Source organism: Panulirus ornatus, chromosome 2 (genome assembly GCF_036320965.1).
Source record: "Panulirus ornatus isolate Po-2019 chromosome 2, ASM3632096v1, whole genome shotgun sequence".
In the NCBI taxonomy this organism is placed as follows: Eukaryota; Metazoa; Arthropoda; class Malacostraca; order Decapoda; family Palinuridae; genus Panulirus; species Panulirus ornatus.
This window is the reverse complement of record NC_092225.1, coordinates 28,549,601-28,569,918: the sequence shown is the minus strand read 5'-3', so window position 1 is coordinate 28,569,918 and position 20,318 is coordinate 28,549,601. Positions and strand designations below refer to the sequence as shown.

The 20,318-nt window shown below is 41.2% G+C and overlaps 2 protein-coding genes across 8 annotated transcripts in view; both read right to left on the bottom strand.

The window, feature by feature from the left end:
* pns (DENN domain containing pinstripe) overlaps positions 1-8,499 on the bottom strand; it is a 163,972-nt gene extending 155,473 nt beyond the window's left edge. For all 3 annotated transcript variants that reach the window (XM_071673403.1, XM_071673399.1, XM_071673409.1), the window contains exon 1: positions 8,292-8,499. In XM_071673403.1, coding sequence (XP_071529504.1) covers positions 8,292-8,391 — 100 coding nt within the window. In that variant the 5' untranslated portion in view covers positions 8,392-8,499. The remainder of the gene's footprint in view (positions 1-8,291) is intronic.
* Positions 8,500-11,434: 2,935 nt separating this feature from the next.
* Positions 11,435-20,318, bottom strand: part of LOC139755238 (arylsulfatase B-like) — a 36,810-nt gene continuing 27,926 nt past the window's right edge. For 2 of the 5 annotated variants that reach the window (XM_071673363.1, XM_071673390.1), the window contains exons 2-12: positions 18,230-18,379; positions 17,934-18,097; positions 17,501-17,604; positions 16,995-17,152; positions 15,727-15,878; positions 15,400-15,565; positions 14,740-14,837; positions 14,408-14,544; positions 13,864-14,037; positions 12,292-12,929; positions 11,435-11,841 (exon numbers count right to left, since the gene is read on the bottom strand). In XM_071673363.1, the coding sequence (XP_071529464.1) occupies positions 11,669-11,841; positions 12,292-12,929; positions 13,864-14,037; positions 14,408-14,544; positions 14,740-14,837; positions 15,400-15,565; positions 15,727-15,878; positions 16,995-17,152; positions 17,501-17,604; positions 17,934-18,097; positions 18,230-18,379 (2,114 nt within the window). In that variant the 3' untranslated portion in view covers positions 11,435-11,668. Of the gene's footprint in view, positions 11,842-12,291; positions 12,930-13,863; positions 14,038-14,407; positions 14,545-14,739; positions 14,838-15,399; positions 15,566-15,726; positions 15,879-16,994; positions 17,153-17,500; positions 17,605-17,933; positions 18,098-18,229; positions 18,380-19,488; positions 19,690-20,318 lie in introns of those variants that run through there. The other 3 variants (XM_071673377.1, XM_071673384.1, XM_071673370.1) reach the window with 3 other exon arrangements.

Genomic DNA, 20,318 nt, shown 5'->3' with positions numbered 1-20,318 from the left:
ATACTACTCCGCCAACATCCTTACGCGTTTAACCTCCAAGCCTGACCATCTGAGTGTATCGCTTCTTCAGCATGACAGAGATGCTCCTAGTCTAACGTAACACTATTCATTTCAATAATTGCATGTGTGTGAAATGATCGAGAAATTCACCAGGTGAGACAGAGATAGCAAGCTCGCCGTTTTCGTAATAATGTACCATTATTAACGCAGTCCGCGCACCAATAGATCGGAAAGATAGAACACGAAGGACTGACAAGCAATCGCTTGCTTTTATAAAATACTTTCACCACTTTTTTTCTATATTTATGGATTTAAGATAAAGGAAATGACACACTAACATATGATTCTCTAAACAGTGAGTTTCATGTCTTTACACTTTAATACTGACTGGATCAAGAATGATTTAATTATACTAAAAAAGAAGCCAATTTTCATCAGGGCAAACTAAGGTTACATTCATAATCCAGGTGGGTCTGCTTGAGCTCTCCCGTTCCCCAGAAGCACTCAAGGGCCCAGTCCTTTTCCTACTTATTCAGACCTTCCTCTTAACCTCAATGTTAGCAGTGATACTGGAACCTCTGGGTCACTTCAACCACCCCTGAATACACAAAACTGATCTCATTACGAGGTCTTTGCTGCACTTCCTCTTTCACCTTCTCGTGAATACACCTCGAATTAGTACACTTCCCCATGATCTGCAATAATCCCCTCCTCCTGTGTTCTGTTGAGAGCAACAGGTTTCCATGCACCATCCACAGACCTACATCCTTTACTACATCACATGGTCCATGCCGTGAAGAAAAAGACAAAATCCTCGCCCAAAACTGTTGATGGATTAGTGTCACTTAGGCCTCACCTTCTTACTGAAGATATTATCATGAGGGATCTTACTCTTTATATGGAAATAATTGGAGGAAATCATCCCCTCCATCACTGGTATATATCAATGAACTGGGATAGGTTCCTCGCAGTGTTAATGACTTTCTTCTCAAGGACAGTTTGTGAGCCATTAACAATCTGATCTCCAATGTACCAGTAACACAAGCGGCTATCAAATACACCCGAGCATTTATTCACTGGTCAACCAGAACCCCTCGTGCGTGTATTTCCTTCATCTTATCACAGGGCGATCAACAATAATGACCTGCTGGCTTCGCATGCTTAAATCTGTCTTCTTTATCAGCTATGGCAATTTACCTGCCAGATCTTATCACACCAACGAACTCTATATGAATGAACCAGGTAATACTGGCGAAATGGTGAAATTATATTATTTTCATTTCAAACAATAATTCTAAGTCGGCCTTAGAAAGAGTACGTGAGGAATAAAGCAGGGTTACCCCTATGAGGGCGCATGCGCCATAATTTACATGGTAAAACTAAAGCAGGGATCTTTATTATAAAGGTTTTATATTCTATACACTAAGACAAATTTTTTCTTCATTCAGGTTGCCAGCAGCGACCAAAGACATAGGTGCTGGGCAGAGCGGACATAATCTGACAGGTCCGTCCTAAGGAGTACATAAGGAGGCTCAAACATCATCCGGCTTAGGTTAAGCAGCTTTGTACTAACGAGGTAGAGCTGATGTGTGTGTGTACTACGCTTACACTGAGCTATACTTAGCTTTAACTGTTTCTATGCGAGGATAAGATACTTTGAGCTATATCTGGCTTCTCTGCTTCCGACAATACTAGGCTGTTTGTGCTTAAGCTGTTTCACGCTACTTTCTGCTATGCTAGACTAATCTGCTTTGAGCTGTGTTAGGCTCTGTTTTACCTAAGTAATATGGATAGACTGAAATGAATGCTACGAATACGAAACTAAATCGCGCTGCGGAATTATGGGAACCTGGTGAGTTATCATATCTTTCACTAGATTACGTGTGCACACGATAAAATGTATAAATAAATAAAGAGTGAACTTTCTTTTCCAATCTTTAAATAAATGACTAAACTGACATTTCTGCTTCCCGCTCTCCCTTACCATCTGCAAGATGACCTACGTTCATATTTAGATTTTACAGTCCTCTGAATTATCCTCATGCATGGGACATGTTCCCATCAATGCAATATAAGACTGGGGGATCATAATTCGCATTCAGATAATGTAAAACTGACATATACTACAAATCAACCATATATCTAAAACCTATCCTCACAGTGACAACAATTATCAATCCCACACACGTATCTAAAATATGGTCATATGAGAAACCTACAAACACACCTATTAATAGTTTATTAAGAATAATAGTTTTATCAGATACAGTCAAAGACCAGAGCTGACGAAGCAAATCATGGGATTTGGCAACTCCTGCATAACACAGGACAGATCACACACCACCCCCGACACCCCGTCATCCGCCCGGAAAGCGTTCATCATTTAAACGTCCTCAACGCAGATCACGGGTTGTAAAAACGTGTGAATGTCACCATCCATGAGATTCTAACTCCGGCATTCTGGGAGCGTATACAAGAAGATACTGACGAGATAAGTAGAACAAGTGAGAGAAATATGAAGGAAGGACGGAAGGAAATAAGGATACGAAAGGACATATGAAAAATGAATGATCAACATATACACTACGAAAAAAAAAACTCTCAAGACTTGAGCAGCAACTTAATTTCCGTTAAGAATTAATGCTTAAATAAAAAATCGTGATTTCATATACTTGAAGGAGATCCTTGTACAGTATTTAGAATATTCCATGACCTGAACTACACTTTGAATTAATAAATGTATGTGGCTCTATGTAACTGTCTCATGCAACAATCCCCTTTATACTGTATTCCATAAATAGTGAATTTCAAATCAAGCCACACTCGCTTCCTTATCCTTGATATCTTTGTATAACCTCTGTATATATATATATATATATATATATATATATATATATATATATATATATAATATATATATATATATATATATATATATATATATAATATATATATATATATATATATATATATATATATATATATATATATATATATATATATATATATACAGGATAGAGTCATCTTAAGCCAGATGGCTTCAAAGTTGGGAGTCTTAAGTTCCATAAGGGAAGCTATGGTGTGTTTGTCCTAAGCACAAACACTGGACAGTTGCGTTACAGAGAGATACGGGGAAGAAGTACACGTATACTACTGAAGGGAGGTTGTATCTGAGACTGCAGATGTCGTAGAAATGAAGAAGTAAAAGTTCCACGTTTAAGAGGAGTGTCTTGAGATGAAGTGGGTTCGAGACCCTGCGTGACACCCAGCCCTCCTCGACTGGTTGGCGCCGTTCCGATTTGGCACTGGGGAATATCATAAGGGTACTGCAGTGGTTTTAGGTGCAGAGAGAAGAAAATTTAGATTTAAGGGTAAAAAGGTCTGCGAGTTACCTGTTCTGTAACAGGACTGGGGAAGATTGCCCGCAAGTAACTCAAATGTTGGAGAGGGAAGGAAAACAGCGACCTAGGCCAGGGAAAGGAACATGACAAACAGGACAGTGCTGGCTCACTGAGCTACTATCACTAACCTTCCCTACCCGCGGGAGGTAGTACTTCCCTGACCCTATCTATGGAGCCAGTAAACGACACTCAGTGTAAGCTAGGCTCTTCTGTGCCACGTTTTGTAATACGAGTTTAATAAAAGTTTTTCAAACAAACACAGGCGGACTTCAAGACAATTTCTGAAGCATTTCGGTACCATATAAAACAAAAGATTATTCAGGTAAAGTAATTACTAAATGTTGCCAGAATCTACCCGACAGTGACTACACCGCGAGTGAAAAGTCATATCGGCGAGGCTGCATCATAGTCTGTTTACGAAGGGGAGTAAAGTCTTGTCCTGGAACTTCTCATACGACAGAGGTCCATAACTTCCCTGCTACTGGAAGTAGCGCAGTCTTCAAGAGATAGGGGTCCTAAGGTAATAATAATAATAATAATAATAATAATAATAATAATAATAACAATAATGTAACATTTATGCTCTTACACGTTATCAAATTTCATTCTATCACTCACAGTTCTCAATATAACTTCCACAGTTCAAGAACCTTGCGTGCAATCTATCACATGTGCCTCACGAACCCATCTTTAAGAATATATATTTTCGACGGCAAAAATTTCGCGTAGAAAGATACTGCTCCACATAAACTCCATTAATAACTTGCATCAAAAGTAGGTTTTATATATTCATTCATTCACTGATAAAGAGACACAGAGGTAAGTCACCTCACTATACGTCGAATGGCTTACACTCGCTGCATTATAAGGACGTGTAAGGTAACATGGACAGCAACAGAAAAACACAACGATGACACATCACGCACGTACGCACGCACGGAATTAACTAAATCATAAGTTTCCAACTAGACTCAAGTATTACCAACGAAGAAAAGGAGCCAGATGGTAGGTGAAAGACTCAGCTCTCTCTCTCTCTCTCTCTCTCTCTCTCTCTCTCTCTCTCTCTCTCTCTCTCTCTCTCTCAAGTGCTTAGATCTGGGGCCGTGATGGCCATTATAACCAATGTTCTGTGACCATTATAACCAATGTTCTGGTCTTTAGCCTTTGACAGCCGTGTGGCGCCACTGGATACGGAAACGAACTATCCTTGCTGACCCTCAAGAGGGCCATTCTTCAACTCTTAGGTCAGTATCTGTGACCAGTTTTATGAGGAAACACAAATAAATAGATAATTTCATATCTTCAACGATAATACAACGAACAGGCTGCGTAGACTCTGTCAAACACAAGACCTTGGAGCTTATGGCCTCTCGCTGGACATGGAAATTTATCCCCAGACTATGAAAAGCCCCTGTGGCACTTGCTACGTACAAGGTTATCCATGAGGCTCAAATCCTCAAGAACGAATGCCAGGACCACTGAACAAGAAGGGTGAGGAACGGTATGGCAGCAGGAGGCACATCATGACATTAAACTAGGCAACCTGTCAGATGTTAAAAGATACTTCAGCAAGAAAATGGTGGGCAGTGGAGGCAGATATTGGCAGGTAGTGGTGACACAGAGAGAAAAACGAGTAAATGATACGAGGATCGTAAGATTTAACTATCAACATGATGCGCGAAGGACCAGTTCAAACACTAATGATTAGCTGTAGGAGTCTTTCCTTATGGGAAGACTAACTGTACGAGTCTTTCCTTAATAGTGCTCATAGTTTACGATCCTGAAAAGAGCTGTAAACAGCCAAAACATAAAATACAAACCTAAAAACGAAGTATATATATATATATATATATATATATATATATATATATATATACTGACACGTCATTAAGGAAAAGGGTCAGTGGAGCTGACACACAACCTGGGTGAGATCTTATCTTCACGCACTTTACACCGACACTGAAAACATCACGATACACTACCTGATGCAGGTGATCATGTAGTTCTTAAGGATGACTATGTGGTTCATGGTCTTTATATAAAAAAAAAAAAGAGGATCACATAGAAAACCAGATTCAGTGATATGATCAATGCCAAAGACGAACAATTTCTCCATAATTTAGGAAATTGTGATCCACAGCCAAGACACAAACCACTCTTATGGAAGGCTCAGCGACATCTACATTAGAAGAGAAACAAATTGTGAAGAGGTTGAAAAAAAAAAAAAAGAGCGCTATAAAGAAGTTCAGTACAAAAGTGAGGGATATTAGGTACTTTACGAGATCAGTGACGTGGACATGGAACAGTTCTTCGGGGTTGGGATAGAGCAAAGGGCATAACATCAAATTAAGCAAGAAACTCGTTAAATGAAGAAGAAAAAAAATCCTTTTATCGTATGAGTGGTGAATGAATGGAACAGTTAGCAGACAGCATGCATCAATTTCAGACGTTGTATGATAGAGAACGTCCATGATATGGTTCCCCACGAGTGTAATAACACACGCACACATCCAAGAAAGTTCTCCATAACATGACAATGGCAGATATATTATTGACAAGGCAGGGCTGAAACATGCTCAACTAAAACGTCCACATTTCCAGGTGTTCAACTATGTGAAACGAATCGCATGCTACGATTTTCGTCAGTGTGTCAACAGTAGAACGCAATTCCTTGGGTTAAGCGGGTATGTTAACGTACGTGTTTCGCGTGTCTTTGGCAGTTAGTTAGGTTACCGAACGCAGGGCGTGTCTTAGATTTAGTTCTGGGTTGTTGCCAAACTTCATGTTATGTTATGACGCCGATATGAAGTCTCTGATATCCTGAAGGTTGTCTCAAAGGATAAGCTGTACAACAATTCAGATATTTTATCAAATCTTTCGATAATTGCCTTATCACACAAAGATTAAAGTATTTCACTTACAGTATGAGTGAAGGCGTACAGGGCTAGGGGTAACAGATGGAGGCAAACATAAGGGGGTAAAGTGGGTTCAATACACTGACACTGGAGGATGAAAGGCGCGCCCGTGTGGGCCCAGGAACCCGTTGGGTCTTCCTCCCGTCATAGGAAGGAGGAATGGCATTGGTTTACGTTAACACGGGTTATACATATACTGTATATGGCGCATAATTCATGGAAAACAAGAACGATAAACATTCACACAAGGGAAATTTAAATCAATACATGTGCACATGACGCCAGCCTGGCTACACAATGTACGGTTAATACATGAATATAAGAGGATCCAGATGGCTCTTTTCCCATGATTACAAAAATAAAAATCATTTCCATTCCTACAGATTTTCCCATACGTCACAACCAGCATCACTCAGGCTTGGTACAATTTCGGACGGTGACATCCGGGGCAGGGCGGACCTGAGGGGACTGGATCCATCCAGCACTGCGGTGTAGCTATTGATGTAATGCGATCTATATAACGATAATCCTAGTTTATATATGACTGTATAAGTTCCTGTGCACCCGCAAAACCTATCGATTGATCTCAAGGAGCTGTTAGGACTTTATCAATGATGTACGCATTTCAAACAATTACTATCCCGGGACACAAGGGTATTTAAAAAAAAAAAATCTTTACTAACCCAAAAAAATGACAACTGTTACCTTTAAAGGGACATTCACGAGAACAATGTCCAGAGAAAAACGTTAAAGAAAATAACGAAGATAAACAATCATAAATCCAGACGTTATAAAAAATATAAAGGAATTACAGGATGCCACTGGCTCTTTGTCCCACATAACATTGTGAAAGTGATGGCAGCTTGAGCATATATATATACATATATATATATATATATATATATATATATATATATATATATATATATATATATATATATATATATTCCAGTTTGACCAATGTTTTCATTATCTCCTACAAGCTGTCTTCATATGAGACTGTTCTATCGTTACTTGGAGTGGATGCTCTGCAGGCCCGAAAGGTGCCTTGTAATCGCTGTATGGATATCTATCACACAATATCATAACAAATACTATGCATTCAAATATATTATCGGTAGTCATGTGTACAATAACATATAAGAGTAAACTTTAAAGCAAACTACTTATAAGACAATGAACAAGGGGACACAATGACACAGCAAAAGCAAATTATGTAAAACACGTCCTCTCAAATCTTAACCTAGTACAAATAGTCAAATTGGCTCTGGCCACAACATATGTCTAAACCATGAAATACTTCCCCAGACACCTCACTCTTTTATCACGCCGATGCTAATGTCAGGCATGGGCACGTATGCCAACTTAATCCGAGCAATTTGTTGCAAGAACAATACGAAAACTAGTCGTCTCGGCATATCTATTTGACGTTAAATATGAAAAACCACTTTGTCATAAATGAGAGTAATTATCATAAACCCGATTCATCTTATCCCAATTTTCATCGGGAGACAAAATCGGGAGACATCAAACTAACCTACTCGTAATACAGTTGTTTATATAATGTACACAATAATACTGAAATGCTAGACGCATTATTTCTATGAAATATACGACGAGGTTCTACTTGTTTTTCTGCACTTCAGGTGACTACTCATTAAAAAAATTCTAACACAAGTACTTGTGATTATTAGACAACTACATAATAATTAAGTTAGACTGTATACTGTGAATTTATTTCCTGCACATGCCATACAAGTTACGACAGAACACTGTAAAGCAACAGAAAAGTGGTGATCAAGTCTACGAAATGAAAATATGAGAGAGGGGGGGCTGCTGCTTGGGAAGTAGGTGCTGCCAGGCCAGACCAGGGGGTCCTGAGCTGGGAGGACACACGCACACACGGCTACTCACACAAAGGTCCGCCTTCCCGGATTCTCAACTCATGCTTCCCAGGACAAAATCAATGGCATACCTTGCAAACGGTCGGGTTCCAGGCCTCCATCAGGACTTAATCCAATGATAGCAAAGTAGTCGAAGAGCCTCTGGCTCTCTCGTTGGTTGGATGAACTCATTTTACTGCCACTCAAGCACTACCCACAACATTGTAACAACACTGGGCACCGCCAGCATACAATCTCACCATGGCACCGCAGGTTAAACACTAACACGACGGTGGGAGACGGGACGACGATGATCCTGCGACGGCCCCGCGTCAGTTGCCAGATCTCAGCATCGCGACAATTTCGTGTTTTCCTTTACGACATGCTCTTAAAATTTTCCCCTATCTATATAGCACCAGTTATTGTTGGATTAATTGAATTATTATAATCAATAGCTATTCTAGATGTCTAACACTGGTTTAACGGCAACTGTGTATTATCTTAGCAGACATGAAATTGTTTATATAATACGTTAAACAAACTGCAACCGTGTACATGCGTCATTGGTTTCTATTGCATAGGTTCATCAACAAACATTTTAATATAGAAAAATACATGATACTCAAAGATATCTTGAAATAAATTTCATCTAGAAAACATACTTTGCAACTTTAGATTGAAAACACACATTATAGAAAACTGAGAGAATTTTAAGGGTGACTTGAATGTTAAGGACGTATGGTATAGTGTCATCAAATAATCTAAGAAATACGCTATTCTTAGTCTTAAAACTGTTACACGCAAAATTTCCTAAAAGCTCTACTGACAAGAAAAAGTCATTAGTAAAATAAAAATATTTTCTTAAAAGACCAAGCACCTTTCATTGACGTAGCATCCTGTTACATGAACAAGTATTGCACCCCATTACATTGGAAATCACGCACAACTCAAGGATTATTTAGTCAAAATATTGTAAGCATATTTCACTATTGACAATAATTCCTTTATGTCTCTCACTAAATATGTCAAAGAAATTGTCATGGTCAACCCGTCACTTGTTTCATCACTCTTTAGAAAGAATCCTTTGTCAAGTTTTGTAAAACTGATGCACACGATAAAATAGGCTTATGGAACATTATGCTTTTTCTATCATAGTAACTGAAATCTAAATAAATCTTTCTCTTCGTATAAACTGTTTCTACATACCTTACTTTCACTGTAGGATCGATTCAGGTAAGTTTATTTAAACCTTATTTATCTAAATGTCCCAATTCATGCCTTCCTTGTGCCCACGCTTAAGAATACCAAACACCATATACTTAAGGGTTATACTGACGTTATCATATTGAACACCTTTGGATAAAGTAATGCAATCTTACTCAAACACGGATCACGTACCTGTGAAAGGCTAGGGCTGATCATGTTTGCTGAAAACACAAAAATCTTGTACAGCGGCCTACCCACAAGAGATCGAAATAAAACTTGGTTAAGCAATAGATCACATTGATCCACTAGGAAGGCGTTGGTAACTTGGTTTGGATGTATCATTTTATGGAGATGCTGTAACTAAGGTTAGACATTAATACAGAAGAGAGCTTGTAGATTTGAGTTGCACCTGGCCTCTCTCAAGGCCGGTACACCAACACTGATGTCCACAAGACCTTTTCTTCCTCACATTGTTTCCACACTATCCTTCTTAAATCACCACTTCTTAGTTATCTTGTTCCTGAAAAGTTTATTTTTTTTCCTTACGTGTGTCCCCAAACCCCGTCCCAACTTCTCGACTCCCATAGGCCAGGCCTTTCCACCATAAAGATAGGCATTAGCATAAGGCTTTATTTTTTTGTTAACGTTTCCTTTGATTACCGGCAACTTTACCTGCCAACTGGTTCATGGGTCACTGTTGCCACAATAGAGCGTACATAATTACCACTGTATAACTCTTCCTTGCAACGCTCCCACCATCAACCGATGTCAAACTAATTGTGTGCCTTCATGACAGTCATACGTGCATAGAAAAGTAAAGCTATTACCTCCTGCTGCCCAGACTCCCTAACCCGCTGTGCTTTAATTCTGGCTTCAGGGCGTATCATAACGTTACTTAAATATATATTTGACATCAAATATGAACGGAGGAATTCCTCAGGGTTCTGCCCTGCCTTCCACGCTCTGCTTCTTTTCTACCAAGTTTCTTTAAACGGATAAACAAATGCACTCTAGATGATGAGTCAACACACACACAGCATTCCTCCACCCTCATATCTCCTCGATCTAGTGTCTCGTCTTGCCACAACTAGCGCTTTAAATTCAAAACTCAGAAAAGATTTCCTAGTTTAAGCAGTGGCAGCCTAGTGGAGATTACTGCCACTGACAAAAAAATAATCTTCCCGTTTCCCTTTTATCAGTAACCTTCCCCCCCTCTTCCCGTTTTCCGATCTCCCTTGATTAATGTGACCAGACGTCCTGCTTTCGAGGTGTCTGCATGTCCCCCAGACGCCCAGGAACGCGAAAGTGTCCCGCTCTGGGAGATAACGAACTTAAAAAAAAAACGTATCGCATTATCATAATTACTACCGATTAGAAATATATGACTGCACACGGGGTCTGATTCCCTAATGCAAACATTACGTAAGATTCAAATGTAGTTTGACTTTGAATTTTATCTTTAAGATGGTATTACCACATTCACGAAACCTATTACTTCATATATATATATATATATATATATATATATATATATATATATATATATACACACACACTAGTACACCTATCCATGCATCAGATAGGATCAGTTCTATTACTTTTGGTTACGAATGACTTACCCTTACGAGCCGTTTTCTTCCATGGACGGCTTAACATTACAGGTAATAAGTTTACGGAAGTGGACACTTTTCTACGTGAGGTGGGGTCCTTTTGCTTTCCATCTCTTCTGTCTTACACCACGAAAACAAACCATGACCTGACCATGTTACAAGGTCATTCAGTGACTCATTTTCTCCAATTTTTCGTTTTCTGTTCTGGAACAACAAACTTTGTGATAGTAATTATGTTCCGGTATTTTGTACATATAAAAGAATTTTCGAGAAAAACCTAGTATCTGAGTTCACAGCTGACAGAATTAACAGTACTCTGCTTTTCCATCACATATATTAACATAATTTCATAATTCCAGCCAAATGTCGTATTAGCATTAAATGATCAATTGAAATATTGTTTAGGAAGAAAACTAGACTCGAGGTGGTACTTTATTACTGTGGCTGGCTAGCATCTTCCTCTCCTTTGATAATACAGAGCACATCACGTAGACGACACCAACTCCGGTTTTAATGACAGCAGTGTTCGTACTGTTCTTTCGATACAGGTCTACACCTTTCTAGATGTGAGACTAATGTCTGCAATGTACTGTGTAGGTGTAGTTGGCACCGTCCAGGGGATCTGGTGCAGTGCCAGCACCGTTCTACGGTGTTTAACACCATCCTGGAGACCAATTATTCTGCCAATTGGAAGGATTGCCGTGGGGGTCAATGGGCTTGATGTCGGCTGGCACGTAGCGAGACATCTGCTGCTGGAGGAGGAGAAGCAACTCCTTCACCACCTCCACCTCCAGCGTTGCCAGGTTCGATCGCTCCTCAGGGTCGGCTGTGGATGACATGAAAGTACATCATCTTGTCTGAATCTTTTATAGAACAGTGCCTCAAGCTATGGATGGCAGATCATCATCATCATCATGGATATATTCTAACTAAAACTACGGATTGCAGATCATGGATATAGTCTACATACTCAGTGGGGCAAAAATACATGAGCACAAACCTTTCACGTCAAGCAATCTGTAGTTATCACAAATATTCCTAGTGTCTCCTGCATTATGTTTCTCAATAATCCCTCTCAAGTTTCTTTGTATCTCCAAACATAGCAGCTTTGTCTCTTTCTTCCTTTCTGTCTGTACCAAACAAAACATGCAGGGTCGAAGTTCCTCCTAATTTTTGGTTTACAGCTTCATCTATCTTTGTCTATCTCTCTGAAACCTGTTCCCCTCGGGAACTCTCTCAAGGAGGTGGGCCAGGACAAACGAGGAGTAATACATACCTGTAATGTTGAAGAGCCTGATCTGAGGGAGGCTGGTGTTGAAGAGCTCCAGCAACTGCCTTATAGTCTCCTCACTCTCAACACCTCCACTCAAGCTCCTGCCTGAGATGTCTGAGCTGTTTGTGATGTTTTCCGCTTCATCTGCAACTTCTGAAGGTCTTGGGGAAACTTCTTCCCTCACTAGAACTTCATTTGCAGGTCTTTCAACACCTTTCCATTCGTCCAGCGAATCATACTCATAGTCAGGTTCAGCCAGGGGAACTCTCAAGAGAAATGGACCACCGAAAGTCTTCCTTGCATTAAGAACTCTCTTCGGCTGGTGGACTGCCTCACGTCCTGTACGTTCTGGCTCAACACGATCAGAGGAATCACCTGATCTACCTGGATCCGTAAGATCAGTGTCATGTGAACTCCCAGTGGCTTGCATGAGGTGAGGCTGGTTGGGGTCTAAGGTGCTACGGACGACTGCCCCAGCCTCAGTCTCGACCGGGTGTGACATGGTAGACATCACACTTGGATCAACTGTTGAGATGACCTGGTCAGTGGAGAGGCGCTGGTCGGCGATGGTGGTGAGCTCCGGGGGAGGCGTCCACTCCCCCGGGCCTGGGTCTCCCACCAGTAGCTTGTAGTCACCCACCCTGGTGGCCGGAGAGAGAAAGAAGCAAGTATTAACAAACACTCACCCGGTCTGATCAACCCCAACACGGGTTACCATTTCAGAGGTAAATCATATAACTTTCTTCACGTTTATTCTTAGCAAAATGTTAGACACACTGGGGGCAAAAAAAAACCCAGTCATCCTTAGTAAAATGTCAGGTAGACTGGGAACAAACAACGAATACCCTTCTCTTATCAACAACTGTTACACCACATACATATGAGAGTATCCTTTATTGAAAGATCAATGGTGAAATTAATTCATCTTCAATAAAGTTGGTCACACCATACCGGCCTTCTATTGTTGTGCAACACAAAGCCCATACTGGCCTTCTCCTGCTGTACAACACCCAGACCATACCGACCCACTCCTGCTGTACAACACCCAGACCATACCGACCCACTCCTGCTGTACAACACCCAGACCATACCGACCCACTCCTGCTGTACAACGCCCAGACCATACCGACCCACTCCTGCTGTACAACACCCAGACCATACCGACCCACTCCTGCTGTACAACACCCAGACCATACCGACCATTGAGACAACACGAGATAACACATGCCGCAAATGTTTTCCTGTGTATTTCTTCATTTACATATCTAACTTCTACCCTGTTACAAACCAACTGATAATATGCCACCTCAACAATGATTCTCCTCATCTGCCACAGCAACAGGCTGGATATTGTGTTAACTCACGTATCATTTTCAACACGGAATCTTGAGGTTTGTTTCCAGCAAGATTCAGTTAAGACATTTCAAGTCTTGAGAAGACTTTGTCAACTACCGTTAAGTCACTAAGGACCCCCCAGGTTAACATGGTAGGTTAGGGAGGAGTATAACCAGCTCATTTGACCCATTCTGCCAAGGACCTGACCCAACTCTGTATGTTGACTCTCCTATGTCTCACCTGATTCCAGCTGAGAAATGCGTGGTATTGTCAATATTGTAGATCATTTGTGTCCTTGGAGATGGGGTGGCACCTGTGATGGCTGCCCACTGGTCCACACCATCAATGTCCGAGGGGGCCACACCCCCAGCCAAGCCCATAAACGTCTGGTACCAGTCCGTTACATGTAACAACCTGGGCAAAGAAGACATTAATGAAAGTCAGGTCACCTCACAGCTGAAATGGGCACAGGCATGTGCGTCTCACTGTTAAAGGTGGTCAGAGAAGAGAAGAGAAGAGAGAGAGAGAGAGAGAGAGAGAGAGAGAGAGAGAGAGAGAGAGAGAGAGAGAGAGAGAGAGAGAGAGAGAGAGAGAGAGAGAGAGAGAGAGAGAGAAGAGAAGAGAAGAGAAGAGAAGAGAAGAGAAGAGAAGAGAAGAGAGAGAGAGAGAGAGAGAGAGAGAGAGAGAGAGAGAAATACTTCTGATGACAGTGTATTGATTTCTTTTATCATTGATTGATCCTACGGGCTGCCAGGACAGTGAAGAGTAGCGCAGTAACACTAACTGATGGGAGACAGTGCCTGGGTTGGGCAGGAGAGGGGAGTGGACGAAGGCAGCACCCCTGGTGCCTCCTTCCCATATCGTGGATTTGTTGCCTCTCAGCGGCCAGTTGTTGCCGGAGGTCACCGTTGGCCCGCCGTTCTGTGGGGAACACAAGTCACCATCAACTCAATTACATTTCTAAATCATGCTTGTGTAGCTTTCCAGGCTTTGAACACGAGGATGGGGGGGCAAAACAAAGAGATCAGTATATATATATGTCATGAAGTCCTTTCCTTACTTGTGCTCATATTAAAACCACCAGCCAATGACTGGATTTAATACAGTATTACATACATCTGTAGTGAAGACAATAATGGAATTGTTGTAGTGTCCAGAAGCCTTCAGAGCTGTCACTAACTTGCCCACTGCGTCGTCCATGGCGCTCACCATGCCTGCCATACATGTGTCATGTTACAGCATCCCACATCCTTCCAAACTACCATTAGTAGTATGAACTAACTATACCTACCTACAAACATGCTATGTTAGACCTGCCAACATCTGTCTACAACGCTATCCATGGTCCCATCAAACCAATCATGCACACATAAGAAAAACACGAGACAGAGAGTTTACAATGATGAAATACCAAAATTCATCCATGTCAATTGTGATCTACATAACCTCTCCTAAGTTTAATAATATAAAAAGCTGATTTATCTTTTCTTTTTGGGTTTATTCTCACAACAGGAAATAGGCTGACTGCAAAAAATAATTGTTGAACCAATTTTTCGATGATGGTCAAGACGGATGACTTGAAAATGAAATAAATCAGTTCATCCAACAAAGGAATCTATATAAAAGACCTGGGCGATAGGAGGAGGAGGAGGAGGACACTGTGTCACTGTCCTTCATTCACTGCCTTCATAACCCAGCAGCCTCCACTTAAATGTACCATCACTGTCCTTCACCAAAGAAAAAAAAATCCATGATGGAAACTCTAAATTCTCTCACCAAGTTTGGTCCTACGTTGCTTGTGATGGATGTGGCTGTAAGGCTTGGTGTAATTATCAGGCACCTGCATAGGTGAGTGGACACTCTGGAAGGGCAGGTACAGGAACATGGGGTCGTCAGGGTTACGGGATGACAACAGCCTCTCTATATACGATGCAAACAGGTACTGAAGGGGAAAAATGGGTGATATAAACATACTGAAGTCAACACCCGTGAAAAATTCAATCAATAAAACACATAGAGAGTCTCACATCATATATTCTCTAACTAGTAAAATGTATAATGAGATAATGTAATAAATGATAAAGAGTTTAGGGCGATGCTAACCGTGGAATAAATGCCATCAACACTGTGGTCTGGTTGGATGTTGTTCCTGAAGTCATAGCCCAGTCTCGTGGTACCTGCTGGAGACGTACCTGCTGGAGACGTACCTGCTGCAGACATAACTGCTGGAGGCGTACCTGCTGGAGATGTACCTGCTGGAGGCGTAAACACAAAATATATAGATATAAGTGAAAGGTGTGAACGGGATAGAGTGAATTGGAACGATGTGGTACACTGGGGTCGACGTGCTGTCAATGGACTGATCCAGGGCATGTGAAGCAACTGAAGTACACCATGGAAGGTTCTGTGGGGTTTGGTTGTGGATAGGGAGCACAGGTTTGGATGCATTACACATGACAGATATAGAATGGATGGGAGCGGATGTGGCCTTTCTTCGTCTGTTTCTGGCGCTACTTTGCTACGTGACCAAGATATTCCTATAAGTCCACGGGGAAAATGAAAACAAGTTCCCAAGTGCGCTTTCGTGTAATAATCACATCATCAGGGGAGACCCAAGAGAGAAATATAAGTTAGTTGATATACATCGAAGAGATGAAGCTAGGACGCCATTTGGTCCTATATGGGGATAGGGGAGAAAGAATACTGCCCACATATTCCCTGCACGTCACCGAGGGCAACTAAGAGGGGCAGAAGCAGATGGCTGGAAATCTTCCTTCCTGTATTACTTTCCAAAAGAAAGAACAGTGTCCTCTTTATGGTAGATGCATCATGGGCATGAAGGGCCATGGGATATGATGAAAGTGTTTGTAAGTGCCGAGGTGATGGGTGATGCCCAGAGAATAAGCAGGAGAGTGTGGCTAATTCATTCCAAAGCGGGGTGTGATTTCTGAGGGGTATATGTCTGATGGCCTGGAGTTTTTAAGACTTGAGTTGGCTGGAGGTTGGCTGTGCTTGTTGGGTTAGTGGAGTGTGTGTGTTCTGTCGAGGTGCTACAGTTGTTGTGGGTGGAAGGACCTGTGAGTAGAGGTTACTGTAGTGCGAGACAGGGGGTAAGCTGTGGATCTCTATGTATCAGTTCGTCATAGAGTGGTTTGGGTAAGAGGAATCTACCTATCAGTGACGCCGCACATAATCGATTGCCGAGCATGCTGAAATGGGACAGTATTAGAGGGACCTTTGTGAAGGTGTGGTGCTCTTGCAGTTGGTAGGCTGGCAGTGAAGGTTATCTGAGAGCACAATCTCATATGTGGCATGCGGGTTTGTCATGGTTTACCTATGAGAGGATGGAAGACCCGAGTTCATCTGCTTACCTGCATCTTTCGCAGACCACCAGAGGTCCTCCGAGCGGAGTTGGCTAGGTCTGCGGGAGTGGGTGTAGTAATCCTCAGCCCCAGTGTAGTAGCCATAGAAAGTATCAAAGCCTCGTTTGGTCGGTGTGTAGTCCCATGAACAAAACCCAATGTGCCATCTGACGTCCAAAATGCCAGCATTAATACAGTGATTACACAATGCTAGCATTAATACAGTGATTATACAATGCCAGCATTAATGGAGTAATAGTCAAATTATCACAAATTGTCAAAAACTTAAATGTACAATGTTATCTTTTTTTCCCCCCACAGCTACAGGAATCTATTCCTAAGGCTGCATATGTTTACATATGTAAACACAGTGGCAGTTGTTAGCTCCATGAACATGAAAGTACAACTCTTGGCTGTGAAGGCCTGGGGTTGTATCGTCGTTGTCAAGGGTTGTACCGTCATATTCACCGGATAAAAAAAGAGAGTAACATTACCCTGGTGTATCCCTGACTTACTTGCCAACTGCATGCGTGGAATAACCAGCTGCTTTCAGTGACTGTGGCAGCAGTGTGAGGCTGAGGTTGAGACCTGTTGGCTCCATGGGATACAGAACGGAGTGCTGTGGGAGGAGAAGTTATCAACAAGTTGTTAAGGGCACCACACGGAGTAACTGCTGGAGCCCTCACTACATAAACCCAAGCGTTCTCGTTATCTAGAATTAACTAAAGTACAGGAGCAATTTATCCTCCTTGAAATACATCTTCTAATGTTTCATCATCAATTCACTACCAAATTTTCTGGACAGATCCATCTTCTACTTCCAATCTCACTGTGACTCCTCTGCCAGACCCACCTGTGATCCCTCTTCTTGACCCACCTGTGACTCCTCTGCCAGACCCACCTGTGACCCCTCTCCTTAACCCACCTGTGACCCTCCGTCAGACCCACCTGTCTGCCGATGGTGAAGGGGTATCGTCCAGCCAGGAGAGCTGAGCGGGTTGGGGTACAGATGGGCTGGACGTACGACTGCTCCAGCAGGACACCACTACGTGCCAGAGCCTCCAGATGGGGGGTCACCACCTGACTGTTGTGCCACGACACGTCGTTCCAACCTGCAACAGGTCAGGTCATAGGTCAAGATCTTGACAAAGAGTACTAACATGGAACACATTTGGTTTCCGCGATGCCTAATTAATGCCCTGGGAGAGGCTCAAAGGTATGATAAGATGATGTAGGAGACTTACCAAGATCATCCGCTACGATGAGGATGATGTGGGGCTGTGATGGCGATGGCTTTGGTGATGGTGGAAGAGCGGTGGTGGGGGTCGTAGCCTCCACCATCCACACCGCCAACAGTAACAGTAGCAGGATATGTTCTTTACAAAAAGCCATGCCTGAAATATGAAAGACTGTGTTAGTCTTCCACCAACACTCGACCTGTGTCAACACCGTACGTTCCAACCATATAAATATTATTCATCACGACCATGCAATTCACTTGCGCCATCAATAATATAACAACATACACATACAACGAGCCGGCTCGTCGGAATGGTGCGTTGCTACGATAGCAGCTGCAATTAACTATGGAGGCACATGGCAACAGAACCATGTAACTGCTGATAAATACAAGGGCATTTCTATGAAGGAGGATGCAGCTGGGTACTTTCTCCCTTATCAGCTAATAATATACAATAACATTACTGACGACTAATATCTTCCAACAAAGGAACAACAATTTTCAGTACCTCGGAAGAGAAAAATACAAATATGCATATGTTTATGTAAACGTTTCACTGATTTACAGAAGTGACAACAGAAAAACAAATAAATTCAAAACGTATATTTAAAAAAAAATCATCTACAAAACGATATTACTGCTTCATAAAATAAAACTTTCTTGGCTATATATATATATATATATATATATATATATATATATATATATATATATATATATATATATATATGGCTATCTATAACCATATTTGTTGCCGGTTTCCCAATACACTTGCCTCCTTGGCAACAGTTCTGTTCAATCTATGACAAATTTACTGACACTACTGACTGATTTTAGCACTCCAATAATTGAAAAAAAAAAAAACGCTAAGTTCTTTAAGTTAAAAAGTGCTCATACATACCTCTCCTGATCCGAGTTTTTTTTATTTATCATTGTTTTAGCGATCTCACTTCGCCCCAACCCTACTCTCCCTCGACCTAACCCTGAATATGCGTCTGAGCAGAAGAGAACGAACAGAGTAGGGAGGTAATTACACCCTAAAATAAGAACATATGATTGACTAATTTGAAGCTATGCCGACAAGGGCGCCACTACCTCAAAACCCACCCTCCACGACATTGGAAAAGATATTTTACCCAAGGGTGCAGTCCACTTAATAAACACAACACAAACGAATGTCAACCCCCACTCTCCACTCCTTCCCAATAAACTGTTATAGAGCTAACACCCCCTAATACACCAAAGACACTCAAGGGCACTTACCGCAACACACACAAAGAAAAAATATGACGCACAGGAAGGAATGGGTCTGACCTGTGATAGCAGTGGCGCGGGGACTGGACGTGTATGGGTTTGACTAGGGTTCCCGACCGACTGAGGAACACGTGATCTTCCCATATCTGCCTATCTTGTGTCAATATATTCCCCCAACATAATTCAAAATGATTCTTGAGTATGCGGTAGAAAGATTCATTTCTAGGCACAGTACTCCCTCCCTTCCTTTACAATCTACGCTCGAAGTAGCGGCTCTTTCCTTTAAGCTGAACACTGCCTATGATACATATTATTTATTGATACATCACATTCGAACTTGAAAATGGCGTCTTAAGACATCGACCACAATAGCGCCTATTGGCAGCCGTCTATGGGTTCCTTGCCAGCTAGCACGATTCTGATGGATTATATATATATATATATATATATATATATATATATATATATATATATATATATATATATATATATATATATATATATATATATATATTACCTGACAGCAAACCTTTAAAAAAAACAAGGGAAAGAGAAGTACAGATAGAATTAGTTCCAACATGTATAAATCGAACTTACATATTCTCTGAAGCAAATAATTAGTACAACTGGGAAAGCATGCGAATAACGTACATACTTATATACACATGCTATTTATTGCCCCTAAAAAAAAATCAAGAAATTAAAGATATATTTGCAATGGATTTCTCACAGAAATGTATACATGCACCTCAAAGAAAGACAAAATAATGGACACAAGTAGTCATAATTCCAAGCACAAATGCTTCAAAATATTAAAAAAAAAAAAAAAAAACGATGCA